This window comes from Coregonus lavaretus (assembly GCF_964263955.1).
Source record: "Coregonus lavaretus genome assembly, contig: HAP1_SCAFFOLD_577, whole genome shotgun sequence".
Taxonomy (NCBI): domain Eukaryota; kingdom Metazoa; phylum Chordata; class Actinopteri; order Salmoniformes; family Salmonidae; genus Coregonus; species Coregonus lavaretus.
Genome location: NW_028157899.1, coordinates 144,273 through 159,133, shown reverse-complemented (window position 1 = coordinate 159,133; position 14,861 = coordinate 144,273). Strand labels below are relative to the sequence as shown.

The 14,861-nt window shown below is 41.7% G+C and overlaps 1 protein-coding gene across 1 annotated transcript in view; it reads right to left on the bottom strand.

Moving 5' to 3' along the window:
- Positions 1 to 14,861, bottom strand: part of cry-dash (cryptochrome DASH) — a 52,611-nt gene that overhangs the window by 20,984 nt on the left and 16,766 nt on the right. Inside the window, exons 2-5 of the mRNA XM_084198763.1 lie at positions 12,115 to 12,287; positions 7,509 to 7,602; positions 2,509 to 2,639; positions 652 to 895 (exon numbers count right to left, since the gene is read on the bottom strand). Coding sequence (XP_084054889.1) covers positions 652 to 895; positions 2,509 to 2,639; positions 7,509 to 7,602; positions 12,115 to 12,287 — 642 coding nt within the window. The remainder of the gene's footprint in view (positions 1 to 651; positions 896 to 2,508; positions 2,640 to 7,508; positions 7,603 to 12,114; positions 12,288 to 14,861) is intronic.

Below are 14,861 nucleotides of genomic sequence, written 5' to 3'. Positions count from 1 at the left end.
CTACATTATTACAGAACACTACTGGACCCTAAGCTACATTATTACAGAACAATACTGGACCCTAAGCTACATTATTAAAGAACAATACTGGACCCTAAGCTACATTATTAAAGAACAATACTGGACCCTAAGCTACATTATTACAGAACAATACTGGACCCTAAGCTACATTATTAAAGAACAATACTGGACCCTAAGCTACATTATTACAGAACAATACTGGACCCTAAGCTACATTATTAAAGAACAATACTGGACCCTAAGCTACATTACTACAGAACAATACTGGACCCTAAGCTACATTATTACAGAACAATACTGGACCCTAAGCTACATTATTACAGAACAATACTGGACCCTAAGCTACATTATTACAGAACAATACTGGACCCTAAGCTACATTATTACAGAACAATACTGGACCCTAAGCTACATTATTAAAGAACAATACTGGACCCTAAGCTACATTATTACAGAACAATACTGGACCTTAACTGTACCCTTTTTTCTGAGAATGTAGCTGGTTTATTGAGGACATGTTTTTACTTGCTATGACAGATGTGGTTGTCTCACCTAGCTATCTAAGATGAATGCACTAACTGTAAGTTGTTCTGGATAAGAGCGTCTGCTACATGAATACAACGTACTCACCGTGTCCCAGAAGTAATGCTGTAGTCTGGCCAGGGCCTGAGTCTCTCCCCCGCTGTGGGGGAAGGCAGAGCGAGGTTCCCTAACAGTATCTGTCTGCTCCAGGTCTTCTGGGGAGGGGATGGGGCCTTCATCCAGACCTGACCCAGGGGGGAGAGGCTTCAGCTGGTCTAGGGTGGGCAAAACCGGCCTCACCCTGCCCTGGGTCTCCACTGCCTTCCTGAACTGGGTATATACGTCAGGCAACCTATCACAGGAGAGAATAGAACAGGGTTACATGTCAGGCAACCTATCACAGGAGAGAATAGAACAGGGTTACATGTCAGGCAACCTATCACAGGAGAGAATAGAACAGGGTTACATTTCAGGTAGCCTATCACAGGAGAGAATAGAACAGGGTTACATTTCAGGTAGCCTATCACAGGAGAGAATAGAACAGGGTTACATGTCAGGTAGCCTAAGCAAGGACGACGTCATATCTCTCCCTCAGCAAATGTCTCAGTAAAATATAGCCGTGGACAGTTATACCGCAAGACAGCTATTTAGTACACATGCAAATTGAAAAGCTGCATGACTTCATATTGTAGTGATTATCCAGGAGAGAGCCTGACTTCATAATGTAGTGATTATCCAGGAGAGAGCCTGACTTCATATTGTAGTGATTATCCAGGAGAGAGCCTGACTTCATAATGTAGTGATTATCCAGGAGACAGCCTGACTTCATAATGTAGTGATTATCCAGGAGAGAGCCTGACTTCATATTGTAGTGATTATCCAGGAGACAGCCTGACTTCATAATGTAGTGATTATCCAGGAGAGAGCCTGACTTCATATTGTAGTGATTATCCAGGAGACAGCCTGACTTCATAATGTAGTGATTATCCAGGAGAGAGCCTGACTTCATATTGTAGTGATTATCCAGGACAGAGGCTGACTTCATAATGTAGTGATTATCCAGGAGACAGCCTGACTTCATATTGTAGTGATTATCCAGGAGACAGCCTGACTTCATATTGTAGTGATTATCCAGGAGACAGCCTGACTTCATATTGTAGTGATTATCCAGGAGACAGCCTGACTTCATATTGTAGTGATTATCCAGGAGACAGCCTGACTTCATAATGTAGTGATTATCCAGGAGAGAACCTGACTTCATATTGTAGTGATTATCCAGGACAGAGGCTGACTTCATAATGTAGTGATTATCCAGGAGACAGCCTGACTTCATAATGTAGTGATTATCCAGGAGACAGCCTGACTTCATATTGTAGTGATTATCCAGGACAGAGGCTGACTTCATAATGTAGTGATTATCCAGGAGACAGCCTGACTTCATATTGTAGTGATTATCCAGGAGACAGCCTGACTTCATAATGTAGTGATTATCCAGGAGACAGCCTGACTTCATATTGTAGTGATTATCCAGGACAGAGGCTGACTTCATAATGTAGTGATTATCCAGGAGACAGCCTGACTTCATATTGTAGTGATTATTCAGGAGAGAGCCTGACTTCATAATGTAGTGATTATCCAGGATAACCTGACTTCATAATGTAGTGATTATCCAGGAGACAGCCTGACTTCATATTGTAGTGATTATCCAGGAGATAGAGCCTGACTTCATAATGTAGTGATTATCCAGGAGATAGAGCCTGACTTCATATTGTAGTGATTATCCAGGAGATAGAGCCTGACTTCATAATGTAGTGATTATCCAGGAGATAGAGCCTGACTTCATAATGTAGTGATTATCCAGGAGATAGAGCCTTTGCTGAGCAGCCCAATCGCAGATGACTACTTTCTCTGCCACGTGAATAAAATCAAATGAACTTGATCTTGACCCCTGTGGTCTTCTCTCACCTGGATAGGTGGTTGAACGGGAGGTCGTCTCGGTGGTACAGTGTCGACCCCCAGCAGGTGTGAACTTTAACCTTCATCTGAGAACAGATGTCCCTCACTCCTCTCTCCACCTGCTGGTCCTCTGGCACCACCTACAGGATGGATAACAAAACACAATACATTGAAGCGAGCACATGGATGTGGCCGGAAGGTGTGTGTTGTTATGATTCTGAGTGGTCAGATAGCTACCAAACTGCCTTCTGGGGAATCATAAGTTATTTGTTTCAGCTCGTTTCATCTTGTTTTGAGGTGTTTTGACTGATGTCTATGCTAATATGGCTCAAATTAGCTAGCTAGCTAACCAACAACCTTAACGATGCATGAGAGACACGTGATCATTGTGTAAATGTGTTTATGTTTTCAATAAACATTGGAGATTCAACTTAGTTCAACAATCTAAGCCAACCCAGTCTGTTTTGCCCCATAGTTACGCACACGTCGGATTTGTTGCTAAACAATCAACCCATCTATAAGTCTATACTACTTCATTTTATTTAACCAGGTTAGTCTCATTGCGATAAAAATCAATTTTTCAAGGAGAGACCTGGACTACTAAAATGGAGAGATATAGCTTTGGATGATCGTGATGGAGAGATATAGAATGAGAGTGCTGAGAGATATAGCTATAGGATGATAGAGTGATGGAGAGAAAGAGTGATGAGATATACACTCCGTGGCCAGTTTATTAGGTACACCACATGGGGACAAAGATCGCACTTTTTGGAGAAATGTCCTCTGGTCTGATGAAACAAAAATAGAACTGTTTGGCCATAATGACCATCGTTATGTTTGGAGGAAAAATGGGGTTGCTTGCAAGCTGAAGAACACCATCCCAACCGTGAAGCACGGGGGTGGTAGCATCATGCTGTGGGGGTGCTTTGCTGCAGGAGGGACTGGTGCACTTCACAAAATAGATGGCATCATGAGGAAGGAAAATGATGTGGATATATTGAAGAACATCTCAAGACATCAGTCAGGAAGTTAAAGCTTGGTCGCAAATGGGTCTTCCAAATGGATAATGACCCCAAGCATACTTCCAAAGTTGTGGCAAAATGTCTACATGACAAATAATAGTATGGAATGGGTCACAAGGTGAGACTTGATATATGAGAAAGCAGTATCCCCCAGCCAGATAGCATTTGCTATGAACACTGTTCTTATTGTACAGAAACCAGAGTTTGGCCCCTAAGACAAGCTTCCGCTCATCATTATCCATACCCGAACCATCTCTCCCTGGTACCTCACATTACACAAACACCAATTCAGTCTATAAACTGCAGGCTCAGTCAGACCGGATCCATCTTCCTCACATGAATGGAATATGGCCTGTTAGGTTTTATCACCAAAGGCATCGTTAATCTACTGCCAGTGTTAACACAGACAGATGAGAGTTTCTAAGAACCCTGTTCTATTACAGAAAACAACCATTTGATGCAATAACAGTATTATAACATCATCTAGTTATTTTTGCTCTCACAAACCACCAACACTCTTTCTAGAGCTGGCCGCCTGGCCAAACTGAGCAATCAGGGGAGAAGGGCCTTGGTCAGGGAGGTGACCAAGACAGAGCTCCAGAGTTCCTCTGTGAAGATGGGAGAACCTTCCAGAAGGAAAACCATCTCTGCAGTACTCCACCAATCAGGCCTTTATGGTAGAGTGGCCAGACGGAAGCCACTCCTCAGTAAAAGGCACATGACAGCCCGCTTGAAGTTTACCAAAAGGCACCTAAAAGACTCTCAGACCATGAGAAACAAGATTCGCTGGTCTGATGAAACCAATATTGAACTCTTTGGCTTGAATGCCAAGCGTCACGTCTGGAGGAAACCTGGCACCATCCCTACGGTGAAGCATGGTGGTGGCAGCATCATGCTGTGGGGATTTATTTCAGTGGCAGGGACTGGGAGACTAGTCCGTATCGAGGGAAAGATGAATGGAGCAAAGTACAGAGAGATCCTTGATGAAAACCTCATCAAGTGCACACAGCCAAGACAACGCAGGAGTGGCTTCGGGACAAGTCTCTGAATGTCCTTGAGTGGCCCAGCCAGAGCCTGAACCCAATCGAACATCTCTGGAGAGACCTGAAAATAGCTGTGCAGCGATGCTCCCCATCCAACCTGACAGAGCTTGAGAGGATCTGCAGAGAAGAATGGGAGAAACTCCCCAAATACAGGTGTGCCAAGCTTGTAGCGTCATACCCTAGAATACGCGAGGCTGTAATCGCTGCCAAAGGTGTGTGACACTCTGGCTCCGGGACTTTTGTATTTGAGCCAGGGTGTATTTTGTTATGTTTGGTTGGGTGTTTCTAAGTGTTGTATTTCTAGGTTTGGTCAATGACTCCCAATCGGAGGTAACGAGTGTCAGCTGTCGGCTCGTTATCTCTGATTGGGAGCCATATTTATTTCTGTATGTTTTCCTGTGGGGTTTGTGGGTTTTTGTTCCAAGTTCAGTCTTTGTCACTGTAGGACTTCACTTTCGTCGTTTGTTTTGTATTGACGTGCTTTTCGAATTAAAGTCATCATGTTCACTCGCAACGCTGCGCCTTGGTCTCCTGTTTTAGACGATCGTGACAAGGTGCCTCAACAAAGTACTGAGTAAAGGGTCTGAATACTTATGTAAATGTCTATTTCCTGGGGGGGGTTTTATTATAAAATTTGCAAAACTTTCTAAAAACCTGTTTTTTGCTTTGTCATTACAGGGTATTGTGTGTAGATTGATAAAGGGGGGGAAAACAATTTAATCAATTTTAGAATAAGGCTGTAACGTAACAAAATGTGGAAAAAGTCAAGGGGTCTGAATACTTTCCAAATGCATGAAAGTTTGCAATCTAAGGTAACACCAAGTAATTTAGTCTCCCCAACTTATTCAACAGCCACACCATTCATTACCAGATTCAGCTGAGGTCTAGAACTTAGGGAATGATTTGTTTCAAATACAATGCTCTTAGTTTTAGAGATGATCAGGACCAGTTTATTACTGGCCACCCATTCCAAAACAGACTGCAACTCTTTGTTAAGGGTTTCAGTGACTTCATTAGCTGTGGTTGCTGACGCATGTATGGTTGAATCATCAGCATTTTTACCAATGCCAGTGGCAGGTCATTGGTAAAAATAGAAAAGAGTGGAGGGCCTAGAGAGCTATCCTGCGGTACACCACACTTTACATGTTTGACATTAGAGTAGCTTCCACTAAAGAAAACCCTCTGAGTTCTATTAGATAGATTGCCATATTGTGGATTCAGAGCTGAGGTTGAAAAGCCATAAATCATACGTTTTCTCAACAACAGGTTATGGTCAATAATATCAAAGGCTGCACTGAAATCTAACAGTACAGCTCCCACAATCTTCTTATTATCAATTTATTTTAACCAATCATTAGTCATTTGTGTCAGTGCAATACATGTTGAGTGCCCTTCTCTATAAGCATGCTGAAAGTATGTTGTTAATTTGTTTACAGAGAAATAGCATTGTATTTGGTCAAACACCATTTTTTCCTCCAGCATCTTCCAGCTTATAGGTCTGCTGTTAGAACCAGTAAAGACCGCTTTACCACTCTTCGAGTATCTAGTTTGAGAAACAGACGCCTCACAGGTCCTCAACTGGCAGCTTCATTAAATAGTACCGCAAAACACCAGTCTCAACGTCAACAGTGAAGAGGCAACTCCGGGATACTGACCTTCTAGGCAGAATTGCAAAGAAAAAGCCATATCTCAGACTGGCCAATAAAAATAAAAGATTAAGATGGGCAAAAGAACACAGACACTGGACTTTTTCCTTTGCAACTCTGCCTAGGTCAGCATCCCGGAGTCGCCTCTTCACTGTTGACGTTGAGACTGGTGTTTTGCGGGTACTATTTCATGAAGCTGCCAGTTGAGGACCTGTGAGGCGTCTTTCTCAAACTAGACACTAATGTATTTGTCCTCTTGCTCAGTTGTGCACCGGGGCCTCCCACTCCTCTTTCTATTCTAATTAGAGCCAGTTTGCGCTGTTCTGTGAAGGGAGTAGTACACAGGGTTGTACGAGATCTTCAGTTTCTTGGCAATTTCTCGCATGGAATAGCCTTCATTTCTCAGAACAAGAATAGACTGTTTCTTGTTTCAGAAGAAGGTTATTTGTTTCTGGCCATTTTGACCTTGTAATCGAACCCACAATTGCTGATGCTCCAGATACTCAACTAGTCTCAAGAAGGCCAGTTTTATTGCTTCTTTAAATCAGCACAACAGTTTTCAGCTGTGCTAACATAATTGCAAAAGGGTTTTCTAATGATCAATTAGCCTTTTAAAATGATACACTTGGATTAGCAAACACAACGTGCCATTGGAACACAGGACTGATGGTTGCTGATAATGGGCCTCTGTACGCCTATGTAGATATTCCATTAAAAATCAGCTGTTTCCAGCTACAATAGACATTTACAACATTAACAATGTCTACACTGTATTTCCGATCAATTTGATGTTATTTTAAATGGACCAAAAATTTGATTTTCTTTCGAAAACAAGGAAATGTCTAAGTGACCCCAAACTTTTCAACGGTAGTGTACAGTATCTATAGTGGTGAGTAAGATACATATAGATAGCTATTATATTGCTATAGCGTGATAAATAAGAGCGTTAATAGGTACAGCATCTATAGTGGTGGGAAAGATACATATATATAGCTATTATATTGCTATAGCGTGATAAATAAGAGCGTTAATAGGTACAGTATCTATAGTGGTGAGTAAGATACATATTGATAGCTATTATATTGCTATAGTGTGATACATAAGAGCGTTAATAGGTACAGCATCTATAGTGGTGGGAAAGATACATATAGATAGCTATTATATTGCTATAGCGTGATAAATAAGAGCGTTAATAGGTACAGCATCTATAGTGGTGGGAAAGATACATATAGATAGCCATTATATTGCTATAGCGTGATAAATAAGAGCGTTAATAGGTAGTGTACTAGGTTACTAACCTCTTCATGGAAGGCCACAGCGCTAACAGAACCTAGCTGCTTAATGAGGTCACTAACCACCTCCTCTGGCCTGCCCCGTCTCACCACCAGGGTGCTGGAAGAACACACACACAAACACACAAACACAGTGGCCCCAGTTAACACTGTCTGAGAGCATCAAGCTGCATCCTGGGTAGTGGATTAATCATTTCCCTCTCTCACTGAATAGTGGAAACAGAACAGAATGTGATGACGGCTCCGTTAATGTAAACATTAATGTATAACGCTTTTCAAAAAAACAAAAACAAGAGGAAGGAGAAATGAAAAAAAAGATAGCTAATTGAAATCATACATTAAAATAATCTTTATAAAAATGTGTCTTCAACAGGGATATCAAAAGAGGCACTGAATCAGCAAGCCTGATCTCTGGAAGACCGCTACAAGAAACCCTGTTAGTGATAATAACACTGGCTGGTTCTATGTAACACTATATAATAACTGACTGACCTCAAAGTAATGGTGTGGTAGGGTATGGTACGGTTATGGTGTTGTATGGCAGGGTATGGTACGGTTATGGTGTTGTATGGCAGGGTATGGTTATGGTTATGGTGTTGTATGGCAGGGTATGGTTATGGTTATGGTGTTGTATGGCAGGGTATGGTTATGGTTATGGTGTTGTATGGCAGGTTATGGTTATGGTGTTGTATGGCAGGGTATGGTTATGGTTATGGTGTTGTATGGTAGGGTATGGTTATGGTTGTGGTGTTGTATGGTAGGGTATGGTTATGGTTATGGTGTATGGTAGGGTATGGTTATGGTGTTGTATGGCAGGGTATGGTACGGTTATGGTGTTGTATGGCAGGGTATGGTTATGGTTATGGTGTTGTATGGTATGGTATGGTTATGGTTATGATGTTGTATGGTAGGGTATGGTTATGGTTGTGGTGTTGTAGGGTATGGTTATGGTTATGGTGTTGTATGGCAGGGTATGGTTATGGTTATGGTGTTGTATGGTATGGTATGGTTATGGTGTTGTATGGTAGGGTATGGTTATGGTTATGGTGTTGTATGGTAGGGTATGGTTATGGTGTTGTATGGTATGGTATGGTTATGGTTATGGTTATGGTGTTGTATGGTACGTTATGGTTATGGTGTTGTATGGTAGGGTTATGTTGCGGTACGTTATCATTATGGTGTGGTACGTTATGGTACGTCTGGTGTTGTATGGTATATTATGGTGGTGTATGGTACATTATGGTTATGGTGTGGTATGGTACGGTTATGGAATGGTACGTTATAGTATAGTTATGGTACGTTATGGTATGGTTATAGTGTGGTACGTTATGGTATGGTTATAGTGTGGTACGTTATGGTATGGTTATAGTGTGGTACGTTATGGTATGGTTATAGTGTGGTACGTTATGGTATGGTTATAGTGTGGTACGTTATGTATGGTACGTTATGTATGGTTATAGTGTGGTACGTTATGGTATGGTTATAGTGTGGTACGTTATGTATGGTACGTTATGTATGGTACGTTATGGTATGGTACGTTATGGTATGTTATAGTGTGGTACGTTATGTATGGTACGTTATGTATGGTACGTTATGGTACGGTACGTTATGGTACGGTATGTTATGGTATGTTATGGTATGGTTATAGTGTGGTACGTTATGGTATGTTATAGTGTGGTACGTTATGGTATGGTTATAGTGTGGTACGTTATGGTATGGTTATAGTGTGGTACGTTATGGTATGGTTATAGTGTGGTACGTTATGGTATGGTTATAGTGTGGTACGTTATGGTATGGTTATAGTGTGGTACGTTATGGTATGGTTATAGTGTGGTACGTTATGGTGTGGTACGTTATGGTATGGTTATAGTGTGGTACGTTATAGTGTGGTACGTTATGGTATGTTATAGTGTGGTACGTTATGGTATGGTTATAGTGTGGTACGTTATGGTATGGTTATAGTGAGGTACGTTATGGTATGGTTATAGTGTGGTACGTTATGGTATGGTTATAGTGCGGTACGTTATGGTATGTTATAGTGTGGTACGTTATGGTATGGTTATAGTGTGGTACGTTATGGTATGGTTATAGTGTGGTACGTTATGGTATGGTTATAGTGTGGTACGTTATGGTATGGTTATAGTGTGGTACGTTATGGTATGTTATAGTGTGGTACGTTATGGTATGGTTATAGTGTGGTACGTTATGGTACGTTATAGTGTGGTATGGTATGGTTATAGTGTGGTACGTTATGGTATGGTTATAGTGTGGTACGTTATGGTATGGTTATAGTGTGGTACGTTATGGTATGTTATAGTGTGGTACGTTATGGTATGGTTATAGTGTGGTACGTTATGGTATGGTTATAGTGTGGTACGTTATGGTATGTTTATAGTGTGGTACGTTATGGTATGTTATAGTGTGGTACGTTATGGTTATAGTGTGGTACGTTATGGTATGGTTATAGTGTGGTACGTTATGGTATGGTTATAGTGTGGTACATTATGGTATGGTTATAGTGTGGTACGTTATGGTATGTTATAGTGTGGTACGTTATGGTATGGTTATAGTGTGGTACGTTATGGTATGGTTATAGTGTGGTACGTTATGGTATGGTTATAGTGTGGTACGTTATGGTATGGTTATAGTGTGGTACGTTATGGTATGGTACGTTATGGTATGGTTATAGTGAGGTACGTTATGGTATGGTTATAGTGTGGTACGTTATGGTATGTTATAGTGTGGTACGTTATGGTATGGTTATAGTGAGGTACGTTATGGTATGGTTATAGTGTGGTACGTTATGGTATGGTTATAGTGTGGTACGTTATGGTATGGTTATAGTGTGGTACGTTATGGTAATGTACGTTATGGTATGGTTATAGTGTGGTACGTTATGGTATGGTACGTTATGGTATGGTTATAGTGAGGTACGTTATGGTATGGTACGTTATGGTATGGTTATAGTGAGGTACGTTATGGTATGTTATAGTGTGGTACGTTATGGTATGGTTATAGTGAGGTACGTTATGGTATGTTATAGTGTGGTACGTTATGGTATGGTTATAGTGTGGTACATTATGGTATGGTTATAGTGTGGTACGTTATGGTATGGTTATAGTGTGGTACGTTATGGTATGGTACGTTATGGTATGGTTATAGTGAGGTACGTTATGGTATGGTTATAGTGAGGTACGTTATGGTATGGTTATAGTGTGGTACGTTATGGTATGGTTATAGTGTGGTACGTTATGGTATGTTATAGTGTGGTACGTTATGGTATGGTTATAGTGTGGTATGGTTATAGTGTGGTACTTTATGGTATGTTATAGTGTGGTACGTTATGGTATGTTATAGTGTGGTACGTTATGGTATGTTATAGTGTGGTACGTTATGGTATGGTTATAGTGTGGTACGTTATGGTATGGTTATAGTGTGGTACGTTATGGTATGGTTATAGTGTGGTACGTTATGGTATGGTTATAGTGTGGTACGTTATGGTATGTTATGGTATGGTACGTTATGGTATGGTTATAGTGTGGTACGTTATGGTATGTTATAGTGTGGTACGTTATGGTATGGTTATAGTGTGGTACGTTATGGTATGTTATAGTGTGGTACGTTATGGTATGGTTATAGTGTGGTACGTTATGGTATGTTATAGTGTGGTACGTTATGGTATGGTTATAGTGTGGTACATTATGGTATGGTTATAGTGTAGTACATTATGGTATGTTATAGTGTGGTACATTATGGTATGGTTAGATACGTTTTGGTATGGTTAGGTACATTATGGTATGGCTATGGTGTGATATGGTATGGTTATGGTGTGGTTATGGTGTGATATGGTACGGTTATGGTGTGGTTATGGTGTGATATGGTACAGTTATGGTGTGGTATGGTTATGGTGTGGAACATTATGGTATGGTTATGGTGTGATATGGTATGGTTATGGTGTGGTTATGGTGTGATATGGTATGGTTATGGTGTGATATGGTATGGTTATGGTGTGGAACATTATGGTATAGTTATGGTGTGATATGGTATGGTTATGGTGTGGAACATTATGGTATGGTTATGGTGTGGTTATGGTATGGTTATGGTGTGGTATGGTACGGTCATGGTGTGGTTATGGTGTGATATGGTATGGTTATGGTGTGGTTATGGTATGGTTATGGTGTGGTATGGTACGGTTATGGTGTGGTTATGGTGTGATATGGTATGGTTATGGTGTGGTATGGTACGGTTATGGTGTGGTTATGGTGTGATATGGTACGGTTATGGTATGGTTACGGTATGGTTATGGTGTGGTTATGGTGTGGTTATGGTGTGATATGGTACGGTTATGGTGTGGTTATGGTATGGTTATGGTGTGGTTATGGTATGGTTATGGTGTGGTTATGGTGGGGTTATGGCGTGGTTATGGTACAGTATGGTTATGGTGTGATATGGTGTGGTTATGGTATGGTTATGGTGTGGTTATGGTGTGATATGGTACGGTTATGGTATGGTTATGGTGTGGTTATGGTACAGTGTGGTTATGGTGTGATATGGTGTGGTTATGGTGTGATATGGTATACAACATGTGTATGGCTAGAGCAGCTCCTCTCACCTGCCCCTCTGTATCAGACTGGTCCTGAGGTCCTGGATGCTGTCCAGAAGGAAGCGCAGACGGAAGGGGCCGGTACGGGGCAGGTTGTAGTTCGCTGTTCCTAGGTAATGACCAGGGTCGAAACAGTACAGGGGAACGATGTGTTCAGCATTCCTCTGGGCCCAGTGAAACACCTGGATAACACAGGGGTTACCATAGAGTAGAGGGAGAAATGTAGAGGAGTGGGCTGGAAAGAGAACATATACAGTGCCTTGCAAAAGTATTCATCCCCCTTGGCGTTTTTCCTATTTTGTTGCATTACAACCTGTAATTTAAATGGATTTCTATTTGGATTTCATGTAATGGACACAAAATAGTCCAAATTGGTGAAGTGAAATGAAAAAAATTACTTGTTAAAAAAAAATCTAGAAATTAATCACAAAGTGGTGTGTGCATATGTATTCACCCCCTTTGCTATGATGCCCCTAAATAAGATCTGGTGCAACCAATTACCTTCAGAAGTCACATAATTAGTTAAATAAAGTACACCTGTGTGCAATCTAAGTGTCACATGATCTGTCACATGATCTCAGTATATACAGTGGGGAGAACAAGTATTTGATACACTGCCGATTTTGCAGGTTTTCCTACTTACAAAGCATGTAGAGGTCTGTAATTTTTATCATAGGTACACGTCAACTGTGAGAGACGGAATCTAAAACAAAAATACAGAAAATCACATTGTATGATTTTTAAGTAATTAATTTGCATTTTATCGCATGACATAAGTATTTGATCACCTACCAACGAGTAAGAATTCCAGCTCTCACAGACCTGTTAGTTTTTCTTTAAGAAGCCCTCCTGTTCTCCACTCATTACCTGTATTAACTGCACCTGTTTGAACTCGTTACCTGTATAAAAGACACCTGTCCACACACTCAATCAAACAGACTCCAACCTCTCCACAATGGCCAAGACCAGAGAGCTGTGTAAGGACATCAGGGATAAAATTGTAGACCTGCACAAGGCTGGGATGGGCTACAGGACAATAGGCAAGCAGCTTGGTGAGAAGGCAACAACTGTTGGCACAATTATTAGAAAATGGAAGAAGTTCAAGATGACGGTCAATCACCCTCGGTCTGGGGCTCCATGCAAGATCTCATCTCGTGGGGCATCAATGACCATGAGGAAGGTGAGGGATCAGCCCAGAACTACACGGCAGGACCTGGTCAATGACCTGAAGAGAGCTGGGACCACAGTCTCAAAGAAAACCATTAGTAACACACTACGCCGTCATGGATTAAAATCCTGCAGCGCACGCAAGGTCCCCCTGCTCAAGCCAGCGCATGTCCAGGCCCGTCTGAAGTTTGCCAATGACCATCTGAATGATCCAGAGGGGGAATGGGAGAAGGTCATGTTGTCTGATGAGTCAAAAATATAGCTTTTTGGTCTAAACTCCACTCGCCGTATTTGGAGGAAGAAGAAGGATGAGTACAACCCCAAGAACACCATCCCAACCGCGAAGTATGGAGGTGGAAACATCATTCTTTGGGGATGCTTTTCTGCAAAGGGGACAGGACGACTGCACCGTATTGAGGGGAGGATGGATGGGGCCATGTATCGCGAGATCTTGGCCAACAACCTCCTTCCCTCAGTAAGAGCATTGAAGATGGGTCGTGGCTGGGTCTTCCAGCATGACAACGACCCGAAACACACAGCCAGGGCAACTAAGGAGTGGCTCCGTAAGAAGCATCTCAAGGTCCTGGAGTGGCCTAGCCAGTCTCCAGACCTGAACCCAATAGAAAATCTTTGGAGGGAGCTGAAAGTCCGTATTGCCCAGCGACAGCCCCGAAACCTGAAGGATCTGGAGAAGGTCTGTATGGAGGAGTGGGCCAAAATCCCTGCTGCAGTGTGTGCAAACCTGGTCAAGACCTACAGGAAACGTATGATCTCTGTAATTGCAAACAAAGGTTTCTGTACCAAATATTAAGTTCTGCTTTTCTGATGTATTAAATACTTATGTCATGCAATAAAATGCAAATGAATTACTTAAAAATCATTCAATGTGATTTTCTGGATTTTTTTTAGATTCCGTCTCTCACAGTTGAAGTGTACCTATGATAAAAATTACAGACCTCTACATGCTTTGTAAGTAGGAAAACCTGCAAAATCGGCAGTGTATCAAATACTTGTTCTCCCCACTGTATGTGGTATTGGAGTAAGGGCCTGAGGGCACACACTTAATATGTTGTGAAATCTGTTATGAATGTATTATAATGTTTTTAACATGTATAACTGCCTTAATTTTGCTAGACCCCAGGAAGAGTAGCTGCTACCTTGGCAGGAACTAATGGGGATCCATAATAAACCCCAGGAAGAGTAGCTGCTGCCTTGGCAGGAACTAATGGGGATCCATAATAAACCCCAGGAAGAGTAGCTGCTGCCTGGGCAGGAACTAATGGGGATCCATAATAAACCCCAGGAAGAGTAGCTGCTGCCTTGGCAGGAACTAATGGGGATCCATAATAAACCCCAGGAAGAGTAGCTGCTGCCTTGGCAGGAACTAATGGGGATCCATAATAAACCCCAGGAAGAGTAGCTGCTGCCTTGGCAGGAACTAATGGGGATCCATAATAAACCCCAGGAAGAGTAGCTGCTGCCTTGGCAGGAACTAATGGGGATCCATAATAAACCCCAGGAAGAGTAGCTGCTGCCTTGGCAGGAACTAATGGGGATCCATAATAAACCCCAGGAAGAGTAGCTGCTGC